The sequence below is a fragment of the Miniopterus schreibersii genome (assembly GCF_964146895.1).
Source record: "Miniopterus schreibersii genome assembly, chromosome: 18".
Classification (NCBI taxonomy): domain Eukaryota; kingdom Metazoa; phylum Chordata; class Mammalia; order Chiroptera; family Miniopteridae; genus Miniopterus; species Miniopterus schreibersii.
The window spans coordinates 19049298-19063270 of NC_138121.1; the positions used below are offsets into that span (position 1 = coordinate 19049298).

The following is a 13973-nucleotide window of genomic DNA, read 5'->3' on the forward strand; positions in this document are numbered from 1 at the left end:
TTTCACAACTCAGTCTTGAGCCTTCCTCCCTCTACCTCTGCCTCTGCTCCTCCAATCCTTTCTTCATGTAACAGACAAGGTGATCCACTTAAAATGGAAGCCAGTGCAAGTAACATACTTCTTCTTCTTTTTTTTAAATCCTCACACGAGTATATGATTATTGATTTTAGAGAGAAAGCAAGGGGGAGAGAGAGAGGGAAATATCGATCGGTTGCCTCCCATTCATGCCCAGACTGGGGAATCAAACCCACAACCTAGGTGTGTGCCCTAACTAGGAACTGAACCCACAACCCTTTTATTGTGTACAGGATGATGCTCCAACCAACTGTGCCACTCGGTCGGGGCATAACTTACTTCTTAATGCCCTTTTAAGCTGGCCACTGGATTTTTTATTTTTTTATTTAAAATATATCTTTATTGGTTTCAGAAAGAGGACGGGAGAGGGACAGAGAGATGGAAACATCAATGATGAGAGTCATTGATCGGCTGCCTCCCACACGCCCCCTACTGGGGATGGAGCCAGAAACCCGGGCATGTGCCCTGACCAAAAATTGAACTGCGATCTCCTGGATCATAGGTCTATGCTCAACTGCTGAGCCACGCCAGCTGGGTGCTTACTATTGGATTTAGAATACAATCCAAATTCTTTACTTACAAGTTCCTAAATATCCTACTAGTTTATTTTATATATAAATATAATATAGATAAGTATAATCGAATTATCCTATCTAATTTTAACTTTTACCAATCTTTTCAATCATTGTGTTCTAACCACACTGGGCTTCCTTCACTTGTTCAAAATAACAAGTAATTTCTCCCACAGGCCTGCTCCCTCTGCACGATGCTCTTCTTGCTGCCCTCTGCACAGACAGCTCCTTATCCTTCAGCCCTCAGCTCCTCAGAGAGGCCTTCACAATACACCTCGGCACAGCTTCTAAATCTCTCTCTCTCCCCCTGCCTCAACATCCTTTCTGTTTGCTGTTAAATATTGATCACAATTTTTAATTACTTAACTTTTCTGCCCCGTTAGTCTGTGAGTTCCATGCAAAGAAATGTGTTAGCACTGTGCTAAAAAAAGTTTGATAGCTATTAGTTGAATAAATGAATAAATATTCCGAATTACAATCAATACCTCAGTATTATATAGAAAACTACTTCTATTATAATAAAAATTACTCTCCATGAAATGTAAAGGTTTTCAGAAGCTTAACATAGACTCAAAATGGTTCAGAAATTTCTACTTACAAACGAGAAACTAAAACTTCATTCCAAGTCTTATGGACAAATTAAATTATAGAAGCTTTCAGATAATGACAGGAAAAGAAAAACATGCATATTTACCGATCCCTTTGTGAGGATCTGGGGGACAGGACACAAACTTCAGCACTTCGGCTCGCTTCTCTCTCAGACCCCAGCGATAGAGGATTTCTCCATAGCATTTCTTAAAGTCATCAAACTGCTGGGTATTGGCGGGATCCAGGAGCCTGGATAAAATCCAAAAGGTTTCCTGTCAGTTCCTTCAAGAAAAAACAAGCTTAATACCAAATGGCACTTTACGTACCTTTCTTAATGCAAGAGTCCTGATCTGGGGGAACCTAAGCACTATGAAAGTACAGCTCTCACCTGGGAAGGTCGTTACCTTTTATTTTTATCATGCTGGTCACGTTCTCGCTCACGAGGATCACTGTAGGTCAGACTCCCGAAGCGGATTTCTTCTGGTGAGGACTCTCCCCAAGGTGAAGATATATGTTCCATCTCTCTCCCGGCTAAAGAAAATTGAACAGGAAGGGAAGATGAGAATCAGAGAAGGCATGGAAATATCTAAAAACTCTCACAAAGCAGTGTGTGTCCAATTTTTCCCCAGAAGAAAAAGAAGCTAAGTTGAAGATCCTGAGAAATATAGCTAAACAGAACTCTTTCCTAGCCTTACTGTTCTCTCTAGGTATTTATTAGTAGCCTGATAAGTACACACATGATGATTAAGAAAATTATGGTAATAGTGATATAGTAGCATATTAGGTAGTCATTATTTTTAAAGATTTTTTAAATGACATGAGAAAATGCTCATGATGAAATTAAAAGCAGAACACAAAGTCACATATACAGAACGACCCCATCTACACCCCACATACACAAAGGTTGGAAGAAAATGTTCTGGAATATTAACAGATGTTATTTCTAGGTAGGCAACCAAGATTACTATTTTCTTCTCTAATACTTTCTGCTATGTTTTTTCTTCACTGTGCATGTATTACTTTTATAATCAAGAATATTAAGATCATCTTTAAAAAGAAATTTTAAAAATCCAGAAAACACCAGAGACATAGAAACACAGAACAGAGTGACAAATCTCAGAGGGAAGGCAGGGGTGGGTGAGGAGAGATTAACCTAAAAACTTATATGCATATATGCATAACCCATGGACACAGAGAATAGTGTGGTGAAGGCCTGGGGGGAGGGATGCAGGGGGTCAATGGGAACAAAAGGGGGACATTTGTAGTACTTTCAACAATAAAGATAATTTTTTTTAAAAATCCAGAAAACACAAATACACACTAAATAGATCTTTACGGCCAGCTGGAATCAGGCTCAGTGTATTTCTCTGCATTAAAAATGGTACATAACAAGAAACGGCAGATGACCATGGAAGGGGTGTGACGGAGGAAAGACAGGGTTAGGTTTTGGAGGTAAACACTGGGAAGTCTCACTGTCAGTTTCTCAAGGTCATGGGATATAAAGCAACCCAGAAAGGCACACAGCCCTTCCAGAAATTGGCCTGTTCAAACATGAAAGTCCAGGCCTTGCTGACTACAGTATCACCATCATACTAAATTTAAAGAAAAATGAGAAACAAAGAAAAATACGGAGACTATTCAACTAAAAATTACATATTTTTCGCAATTCACACACAGCTTTTAGAGAACTAAACATCCAGCGTGGGCTAAGTCAGTTCCATACCAACCTATGGTCCAGCCACCAGTGTTGAGCCCTGGGTCTGACATGCTTGAGCAGGAACCAGAGGAGGTAAAACTGGGCTGCAGAACAAACAGGAGCAGCATCAGAATACCATTCCCCATGAAACTTTACCTTTTAGGAAAAGTCAGACACAAACCAGAAAATCACAAGCTTACGTATCGACTATGGGACACCACCAGGTTAGATGAACGACTGGGAAAAGGTCCCAAAGGGTTTGGTAGTCCCTGAGGCCGGGACTGGGCTTCAAACACACTGCACAGCATAGCCAGTGTCTGGACGTCCCGGAGCTGGCAGTAATGAGCCAACCTGGAGAAAAAAGGTGAGAGGAGAGAAAACTAGTCAAGAGAAGAGATGGAGGAAGGATGCTATCACAATCATGGCAGGTTGTTGCCATAGGAATAGGGAAGAGAGGATGCTCAATTCTTCCTCAGAACCCCCTGTCAGGTACTACAGATGACCTAGAAAACTAATTTGAAAGCTTCTGGTTGGCATCAAGCATGGGCTCAGACTTGAACATAGCTTCTCCAAGAACTACACAGACTAAACTAGCATCTTAGTGAAGACACACATGCTCTCTCCCAACTCCAGGGCACAATCATGCTGCTTTCTGGGGGGTTCCTCTATATTTTTTTCATATAACCTAAAACTATGTGAAGGTGCTCAGAGAATACTCTACTCCCACAGTATGGTGGAGGCAATAGACTTGGGAAGTGGAATTAGGAAAACGAGCTATTAAATAAGGACAACAAGGAACAGTTTCACCTTTTCGGTCCTCATATGCCCTTTGCTGCGTTTAGGACCACTGTGCTAGAATGTGACGTAGGGACTGCAGGGACTTGGCCTTTGCGATGAAATAATGTTGATACTTTCCTACCGAGCAATGACTAATATTTTTTAAGGTGTTCTCACACTCATTATCTTATGTGAGCCTTACATGAAGTGTGTAGAAAAAGCATTATCATCCCTGCGTTACTACGAGGCAACTGAAGTGTGAGCACATGTTGTCCCAGGTCTGGCCTCAACCAGTACGTAAAGCAAACCTTCCCCTGAAAAAAGCAGACCTTTTCTCCTTCTCTCTCAGGAACTAGGCCTCACTGTTACAGAGATCCAAGGGGCTTACCTGGTAGAAAACCATTTTGCACATAATATTTCCAGTGTGCCATATTTCAGTGCAATAAATCAAATAAAAGTTCAGTGTTCTCACAAACTAATACGGTGAAAGCACCAGAAAAGCCAACACGCAATTCTCTAATCTGCTGTCGGGGGCAAAGCTCTATAGCACCCAAGAAATTTATCATCTCAAGAGCTCCAACTCCTGTGTTCAGACTGATGTGACTTTTAAGCCAAAGCATAAAAAGGACACATGAGTCTCAAATCCTTGCTACAGATGACAAATGTTGTATAGTTCCTTCTGCTATAAAAAATTAGTTGGCACAGAATTATTGTAGCGCAAAAAGGGTACCTCTCACTGCCACCTCTCATTCCTTGGGCCTCTGCACCTTACTCCAGATGATAACCTTGAAAGTGTTGACAGACCTAAAATTTACATCACTTTTCCTCACTTTCAGCTCTCAAAACCTACAGTGACTCCAGCAGCTGTCGCCCAAATGGATGCCGAGCCCAAGGGGTTTCCAAATCTGGATCAGACTTCGGACCAAGGCAAAGATCTGTAGCTACTGTAGCCAGTGACCAAACCTGGACAAATAAAAAAGAAACACTCAGACTGAGGTGAGGACAGGAACAGGAAGCATGAAAGAACCCCACCTCATACATCCTGTCCTTGCTTCTCTGAGAACCACAAAGCTGAGAGCTTATTGAAACACATAATTTTAGGCCCCACTCTAGACCTACTGAATGAGAAATAGTATTTTAACAAGATTCTTAGGGTACTATAACATTTGAGAAACACTAGCCTAATAAACTTTCATTAATCAAACTTCAGAGAAATGACACCATACAATAACTTCAATAGGTTGTCTGTTTAACCACTAACTCATAACTTTTTCTGCTGCTTTTTTTTTTTAAGATTTTGTTTTTAAAATATTTTTAAATTTCTTTTTAGAGAGAAAGGGACAAAGAGAGAGAAAAACATAAATGTGAGAGTGAAATATCGGTCAGATGCCTGCTGCATGCCCCCTACTGGAGATCAAACCCGTAATTCATCATGTGCCCTGACCAGGAATGAAACTGGCAACCTCTTGGTGCACAGGATGACGCCCAACCAACTGACCCAGACCAGCCAGGACTCTGCTGCTTCATTAGTGAACTGGCAGAGAGAAAAAGAGCATTCTGTATCACATTTAAGATATGACCTTCTTTAGCAAGTAATGAAAAACTGTTGTTTCCCTTACAAAAGTTTCCATATACTCTCTGAAACTACAGAAAATAGGCCACAACAAAATAGACTTGGCTTTCTTTTTTTGACACCAAATCTGAGGAATATCTCCATCCAACTTGAAATCTCAGGGGGCTTGGAGTGATCAAGCAGAAACTAATGTCCACTAAGTGTCTATTAAACCCAAGATTTAGCACAAGCTAAATACATTGTGCCATCAACAGAGCCCACTCCCCTCCACACGTTTAAAAATGGAATACTACTTTTGGGAAATCTTTCTTAGTAGCAACACATCATTGTATGCCCACTAACTAGAAAACAATATACAGACTCTGTGAGAAACTGGAAAAGAGGAAGTACAGACTTTAAACCAAGGAATTTATAATCTAAGAAAAAAGAATGAGCAAATAAAAATACTGAAAAACAGGCAGAGAAACACATCACGTATGTAAAAAATCCATTAAATCATGCGGCACCAACCTAGTTGCATAATGCACAATGGTTTGAATGAGAAACCTGAGGTTATGTTCACCTCACCCACCTGCATGCTTGCTGAAAGGGTCAGGATAGGATGTTTACTACCCTGACTCACAACTTAGGCATGTTATTTCCTCACTTATAATATACATTTCCTAACAGCTTCAACAGAAATAGTTGACACTTAGGCTTATTTCTGCAACTCTTTGCACAACAGTAGGCACATCATCTTCAACATGTGCATGAAGAATATAAAAATTTTTTCAAGCATCTGCATTGATGTCATTTCTGTCCCCTTAAACAGTAACATGGCACAAATGACGATGATCACTGCAACAATGGCAGCAGTGATTATACCGTGTGTTGGGTAGTTACCATCTATCAGATGATGTAGGTAAGGGAATTTTACATGTGTAACTTTATTTAGCTCTCATAAGGACCTCAGAAGTATTGTGCTTATTTTATAGTCAAGGAAACTGAGGTTCAAAAGGATGAGGTAGCTGCCCAGGATCACATGACAAAAGGGTGACAGAGTCCAGACTTAAACTCAGGTCTGTCTAAACTCAAGGAATGGATCTTTCCACTTCACCAGACTGGCCTGAATCTCCTAATCAACTTAATAAAAAAACATTTTAGGAAGTAATTTTTTCTCAGAGAATGTTTTTCAGAACATGAACATTGGGTCTGCCTTAGCATTGCATTTACCAATCTTCTCCCCAACCCTATGAGGTAATTATTCTTATGGTTCCCATTTCACAAATACAGGGTAGGGCAAAAGCAGGTTTACAGTTATGGGTATGTGAAACACAGTTTATTCTTCTATTATTATTAATTAATTATTGTAATAGTTTCCATATGAACAACTGTAAACCTACTTTGCCCCCTGTATACAGAAGCTGAGAGAGTCTAAAATAATTTGCCCGGGATTACACCACTAGAGTGCTGAGTTGGACCTATGCATCCTGTTATACATTCCACAATATTTCTACTACTTTATTTGGCTTCTTAGTGTACACAGAACTTTAGGTGGCTAGGTCCTTATATTCATGACTTTAAATTTCACCTAACAGGGTCTGGGCAAAAACCTGACAGTATTTATTAGAAGACAAATAGAAATCCTAGGGATTTTTTACAAATAGAAATCAAAAGAAGGCCTTAGCTCAGGTCATCTGGAAGGTTATAAGGGAAAAAACTAAGTGGACAGGATAACAGCTAGTAGTTTCCATTGTTCAATCTAATCCTCACACTAAAAAATAAAGGTGCGACAGAGAGTAGATTAGTGGTTGCCTAGGGCTGGGTGGAGGAAGAAGGGATTGAGAGCTAGGGTAATGAAAATGTTTTTGTGGTGATGGTTATAAAACCCTGTGACTATACTAAAAGCCAATGGATGGTTCATTTTAAATAGGTGAATTGCATGGTATATGGGCTATATCTCAATAAAGCTGTTAAAAAACAATAAAGGAGCAGTTTGCTTTAATACACTGTGTTCCTGTAAAAATGAAAATTTAAATTTTTGTAAGATCACATCATATTTTATAACTGAACATACCTATTCTAAAGGGATGTTTTTGTAAACCTGTTATGAAATGAAGCATTTTTTAAAGTAAAAAGAAAACAGAATTGAGAGTATAAATGGTAGATACAGATACCCAAATTTAGGTATATAACCATCACCATGGTACTAAAATAGAAAAGAAATGCAATAAAAAATACTTAGTAAATGCTTTAGGATCCTCTCAACTAAGCACTAATAAGAAAAGCATCGAAGAGATTTAGAAAGCTGCTCTAGCCCTGCAGTTTGGCAAAGAAAATGGGAGAGGAACTGCAAAAATATGAGACACACCTTGAAATGTCACTAAACCACAACTACAAAGTGAAAACAACCTGTTCAGAAAGAAAAATCAGATCTCCAGCAAAAGGGTTGGATAATACCTGGACAAGATCCTTCCTTCCAACAAGCAAGGCAGAAGTGGCATTCTTCTGACACGTTTCTTGAATATCATTTACATTTAATCTGAAATTTAAAAAGAATTAAAAAGTTTATCTCTAGTCTAACTTCCTAAGTCAACTAACTCCTGGTTTAACAAACAAGACTAAAAACTGCCTCTTTGGTTGTCACTCGAAATATTTTCTTTGCATTGGCCTAAAGATCCCTTTGCACGTAACATGGAGAGAATGCTTAACTAGCAGTTGATGTTATGCTGTGGGTTCAGGCCTGGGGAAGGTGAAATTGCTCACCTCTTGGAAGACAGGAGAGGAGGCCAGACTCAAAAGCCAATTTGCGAACCTGCTTTTCTGTGAAGTTCCCCAGGCTTGAGGGTTGAATAAAAATGGATTGAGATACATACAACACTGTAGTTTCTAACACAGAGAGTAGTATGCTTAGTATGCTGTGTATATACTACAAAATAAATACTTTTGTTATGTGTTCAGGTTCAGGAAGAAGGGGAATCATAGGTTGTCACTCATCCCCCAACTTCCTTTAACCAAAGTGGCTCTGTTTTATCTCTTTTCCTGATTGGGTATGGGAGGCAGAATGCTGAGACTGCTCCCAAAATTTCTGCCCCTTGCTTAAGTACCTTTTATAAGTCCCTCACTTTAAATGGGGGCAAGACCAGTGAATACTGATGGGATATCACTTCCATAATTGGGTTATTATTAATCAGTCGACTCTGAATTTGTCAAAAGGGAGATTATCCTGAGTGAACCTGACCTAATCAAGCAACACCTTAGAAAAAAGGTAAAGAGACAGTGAGACACTCTTGCTGGCCTCAAACAAGATGAAATTCACCTAGCTCAATGGCTGCAAAAAATTGAATTCTGCTAACAACCTGAATGAGCCAGGAAGAGGACCCTGAGCATTAGATAAGCACACTGTCTGGTCAACAACCTGAGTTCAGCCTTGTGAGATCTGAGCAAGGACCCAGCTAAGCCATGCCCAAACTCCTGACCCAAGGAAACTGTGAGATAATACATGCATGTTGTTTTAAGCCACTAAGTTTGTGGTAATTTGTTATGCACAATAGAAAGTTAATATACTGGACTTCTCCTAAAACTGCTTTTGAAGAAAGGGTTCCCATACTTAAAAAAAAAACCCACTTTTGATAATCATGAGTAAATGATAGGCATGGCATACCTGAAATTTTGAACTTACATGTACAGCTCCCCCAAGGACTTGTGAACAGGAAGGAGGCAGGCAATATCCTGGATAATAACTTTCCCAGCAGCCTTGATTGGTCGGTTGCCAGAGTCCGATCCCTCGCGCTTGCTTTTCCATCTCCTTGATTTCTGGGGGAGATGACAAGATGTAACTAATGGGGACTTTGCTGAATAGGAAACCTATAGTTGCAGAGTACATCATAGTTGGGTCAGTGGTAATTTGCAGGGACTTTGCATTACATCATGCCCACAATAATATGAGTCAGCATCTGTAGGAAATAAAAGGGTAACAAAGGGCATTGAGCTCCTGGTCCAAATTCCTAACAGGAAAACAAGCACCTCCTGCAGAATAGTATACATTCTGCAGGTGCTCAAAAACAGACACCGTGAAGCCAGAATTTCAAAAATAAAGAAGAAAAAGAACAGCAGGCAAGTAAGTTAGTAAAGACCACAAAAATGTGGGAGAAGAGCAACTTTTAAGGCTGGGTTCAGGCCTACGTTCAAAGTTCTTGTTTGCAACTAATCAAAGTTTTTTTCCTTCTAAATGAGTTTTAACAGGATTTGTTGAGAATTTAATCCAGACATAGTTCAATCTCACAAGTGTGAGCTCTGCAAACTTTAATCTATGGTAAGCAGACAGAAAAACTTAGCAGCTCAAGGAGAATTACCCTGTTTTTCCTAGCAGACTTGAACTATTTTGAAAAGTGATCATTTTAGAATGTCAAAAATACTTGAGCAGAGGGATATGAGTAATGGACATAGAAGATCATGAGCAAACTATCTTATTTCCCCAGAGCCTTACCTACAAATGGCTATGTCGGAGCCTGTATGTGGGAAATGAGAACTATCTTAGAAATTATTAGAGAGTAGCACCATCTAGTATCTCCAAAATGACAACCAGCCAAGGGAGTGATATTCTATTTTATTATACTGCCAAAAATTAAAAAGGCGGTCACCAAAGTGACTCAAGTCAGGAGAAAGGAGACATATTTGTTAACAAAGGATACAAAAGGAACTAGTGAAAGGGTCTGCAATTTGGAGTCAGAAAACCAATGTTTATTGGTCTTTATGCCATATGTACTGGTTCAAGGTGTCCCTGGGCAAATTACGTATTTGCTGTGAATTTAGTCTCATGTCACTCTCTCTTCATTTACTGATAACATGTGGCTCAGGATGAGCTTGGTTGTTCAATCTCACAAGGTTAATAAGGGTACAATGAAAAGGAGAGTGCAAACTCTATAAACTAAAAAAGTGTAATTTTAAAATCTAAAATTTTTATGAATGTATATAAGCCTTCATAAATTTAGCTTAGATCATTTTTATATTACCCACAGATTCACTTTCCACAAGTGATTTTTATATAATCACTCTTCTGTAAATTAGTCAAGGTCTATATTCAGACATCTCTGACCCCTGATGGCCCATCTAACCCCCCAAAGTAGCCCAATGCATGTAACTTCCTATAGGATTAGTAAGTGTTATGGAATCTACTAAATCCAGGACACCTGGACTTAGTTCATGGAAGGTAAATGAAGAAGTTTAGCTGGAAATTTGAACTGCTTATCATAATTGATAAATACATATGCTACATTATCAATCTGGACCTTAATCCATTTGCTCTTAAGAAGCAGTTCAGTTACTATTTACTATTTATCCATACACAAGACATTTTTCTGCAACACACGAGGGAGCTTAACTATTATTGTGGGGTAGCCCTTCACTTCTCTGCTAGCCCTGGCTTTCTAAACTAGAATTATATGCGTACTCACAAAAAATGCTATCCTTTTAGCCACAAGTATCCTGACGTGTGTACAAGGGGAGTATGTGTGCTAAAGAACAAACAACCTGTCAGAATGGACTGGAGCCAGGCAGTGTTAACCAACACAAGGCGATGTTGCCATGTGTGCACTGGTATTATGATATGACTGGTTTTAACAGGGAGGGTAATTTGGCAGAGTCAGGAACAGCACAAATGTGGTTAACTAGAACAGGGAGGGTATAAGTACAACACTCATTTCATTGCAATTTTCATACAGGTTTCCAGGAGTTTAAAAATTCTAGGAAAGGATAAACCCACAGGTCCCACATAATTGGTCATCTCACATAAGATTTAGGTGGAAGGAAGGGAGGGAGGGAGGCAGGGAGGGAGGCAGGGAGGGAGGGAGGCTAAAAAGATTTGGCCAGGGAGTATAACCCAACTAATTCGGTCTTTGGGTTGGTTAGAAGGCTTCTAAAACACTGTTCCAGGCAGTCCCTCTGGTTCCTTATTACAAAGAGGAATGAGAAGCACTTGAATAATTAAGCAATGAACTAGCTCTGTTTAACTAAACAGGGGAAATAAATGGAGGCTCACGAGGGATGGGGTCTATAGCTTTCAGACCACAGTGAGAATCACCACAATTCCCTGGCTTTTTAAGCAAACCCAATGAAAATATTAAGACCCATGTGCCAAAAGTGGTTCATATGCAAATAGACTAGCTCATTTAAAAGTGCTTTTCCTAGCAGACTTAAATTATTTCTAAAAATGATCATTTTAGAATGTCAAAGATACTTGCACAGAGGGATGTGGGTAATGAACATGGAAGATCATGAGTAATTATTTTCCCAGAGCCTCACCTACAAATGGCCACATAGGAGCCCGTATGTGGAAAATGAGAGATGTCCTGGACACAAATCCAAGTGTACAGATACCTGACAGGATTTCAAGGCTAGCCTGTCATTATTCATTTTAGTTCCTGCTACAGACTACTCACTCTGTGAGCGTGAGCCTCACTACAGCTCTCTCACAAAGGGGTTTTGCCTCTATCACTCGAGGCCACACTCATAAGAGCTGAGATTTGAAAACTGGCCTGTCAGGCTGCTGAGCCCATATTTGTTCATCTGTTTTAGAGAGCATGATTTTAGATTAAAAAGAAAAAAATTAAGTCCTGACTAAGCTACCGTTAATATGAAAATAGTGTGGGCCATTTTTAAATGGATCCATTTCTGTATATAGGAGATCAGCATCTGATTCTAATGAGGCAGAGCCAGAATACCATCCTCTATACTTCCTCACTTCTAAAGTCGCTTCTCTGCCAAGCACTTAACTGTCCCACTATGCCAGGGCAGTGTGCTGCAGATCGGCAGAGGCCAGCAGCTTCTGCAGCTACATGGCTTCACATTGGGCACACCACACTCAGATCCAGGTGCTATGTTTCAGGCCAGGTTCAAGGGCCTGCACCTCACGCTGTTTAATTACCATTATGCATTTGTTAGGATTAAGGGCCTTCATAGAGAAGACTCAGAGTCCAATGAGCTGTCTTAGGATTCTTCCCCAATTTGCAGTCTTGGGTTCCAGAGATCAGTAGAAACAAACCAGTGTCAGTAAGTACTTGATGACAATGTGAAGGTAGTGGTCTTGAACAACTATCTATAATTATCCTCCACTGAATTATGGAAATCACAGTTTATATTTCCCGGGAATTTCTTGTCAATTTCTTGAGACACCAGGCTTCTAGGTGCTTCTCTGTTTGATAGTTTGATGTATAGGTGATGTTTTATGAAACTTCTATAAGTTTCCTGTCAGCCTATAATAGGAGAAGCTTCCCCAACACAGGACCACCTAATTATAACCGCCACCAAGAATCAAACTATAAAAGCAATTATGGGAAGCAGTATTCATTCATTTAATCCAGCAAGGAATGCTACAAAACATAATCAAAAATCTTTAAGCGGTCACAAAACAGTTTGTTTAAATTTGTTGGTTTGTGGTTTTAGCATATGAAATATCTCCCCTATGTCCTACAAGGGTCACTTAGTGGTCCTGTCTCGTGGCCAATTTCTTGGCGATTCAGATAAAAGAAGGCTGCCTAAATGAAGACATGCTAAATCTCAAATTCTTGCTGCTCCCTAACAAGCATGGACAATTTTTCAGGGTGTTCCTCTTTGGCAATAAAAAGGATTCGTATTCCATCCACACTTCCCCAAGACTTCCTTTTCCCTTCATATCTTAAGGCTATTTTAGGAGTTTCTCTTATCTGTGCAACTGTCAGGTGAAGAAAGGCAAAGAACAATGACACCCCAGTCTGAATGTGGCAGGTCTTTCCAGGCGGGGGGGGGGGCACTATGGCCCAAATGCCCTCTAAACCTCCTGCATTGCTCCAGTCCCACTCTGACAGGCTAAAACATGGATACTTTTCTGCACTGTAAAATCAGTACAAAGGACTCTGCACTTCTTGGAGGCAAAGGACTCTGCACTTCTCTTAGGTCTTCTCAATGCCCCATCAAGAGAAAATGCCCCTTCCCCACAGATTATAAGCAGGGATTGAGGGGGGAGAGAGAGACAAAGCAAGACAGACAAATTATCACATAATGAGCACCAGGATGCTCCTCTGAACATACCAAGGTGTTCATGGAATTACGGGAAAGAGGGCGGACAGGGAAGGAGCTGAGTGCGAGGGAGAGGAAGGGAGGCACTGGTTCAAATAGCACTGAATGACAACCAAGAGCCAGCTTGCGACTGTACCACCAGTGTTACTGCTACACTAGGAGGCAACATAGATGCCAATAAATGGGTAAAATGTAAAAACAGCCCAAGAATAAGCCACCAACTGCTTCGCAGCAACCCCATCAACAGTGCATAATCAGCAGAGTGGGCAGAGTCCACACGAGTTCCTATTTAAATAGCAGCAGGAGGGGGACTGCTGGAAAAACCAGTGGAAATTTATCAGTCAAGTTGGCTGGGACAGACCTTTTGAGGAAAGGTGGCCACTCTGGTGGCTCCACCTGCAAGTTGTTGGCAGCAGGGGTACTTGATAATCAGGGCTCCTGATTTCAACTGGTTTTTATATGAAAGGGCTATAGAACTAGTCCCCTAAATATTTGTTTACACCAAATGAAATTTATGCTAAAGCCTCAAGGCTGCCTTGCACAGCCCAAGGTCACCATGGCACTACAGACACATAAAGGGGGCGGGAGAGGAAGACAGAAGAGGGGAGATGGCCAATAGGAGTAAGAAAGAAAGAAAAGGAAGAGAGGATGTCCATAG

At 40.3% G+C, this 13973-nt stretch overlaps 1 protein-coding gene across 4 annotated transcripts in view; it reads right to left on the minus strand.

Annotated features, from left to right (window-relative positions):
- Positions 1 to 13973, minus strand: part of WDR59 (WD repeat domain 59) — a 57898-nt gene that overhangs the window by 3711 nt on the left and 40214 nt on the right. For all 4 annotated transcript variants that reach the window (XM_081118164.1, XM_081118167.1, XM_081118166.1 and 1 more), the window contains 7 exons: positions 8943 to 9076; positions 7721 to 7802; positions 4559 to 4671; positions 3132 to 3282; positions 2963 to 3035; positions 1640 to 1766; positions 1342 to 1484 (listed from right to left, as the gene is read on the minus strand). In XM_081118164.1, the coding sequence (XP_080974290.1) occupies positions 1342 to 1484; positions 1640 to 1766; positions 2963 to 3035; positions 3132 to 3282; positions 4559 to 4671; positions 7721 to 7802; positions 8943 to 9076 (823 nt within the window). The remainder of the gene's footprint in view (positions 1 to 1341; positions 1485 to 1639; positions 1767 to 2962; positions 3036 to 3131; positions 3283 to 4558; positions 4672 to 7720; positions 7803 to 8942; positions 9077 to 13973) is intronic.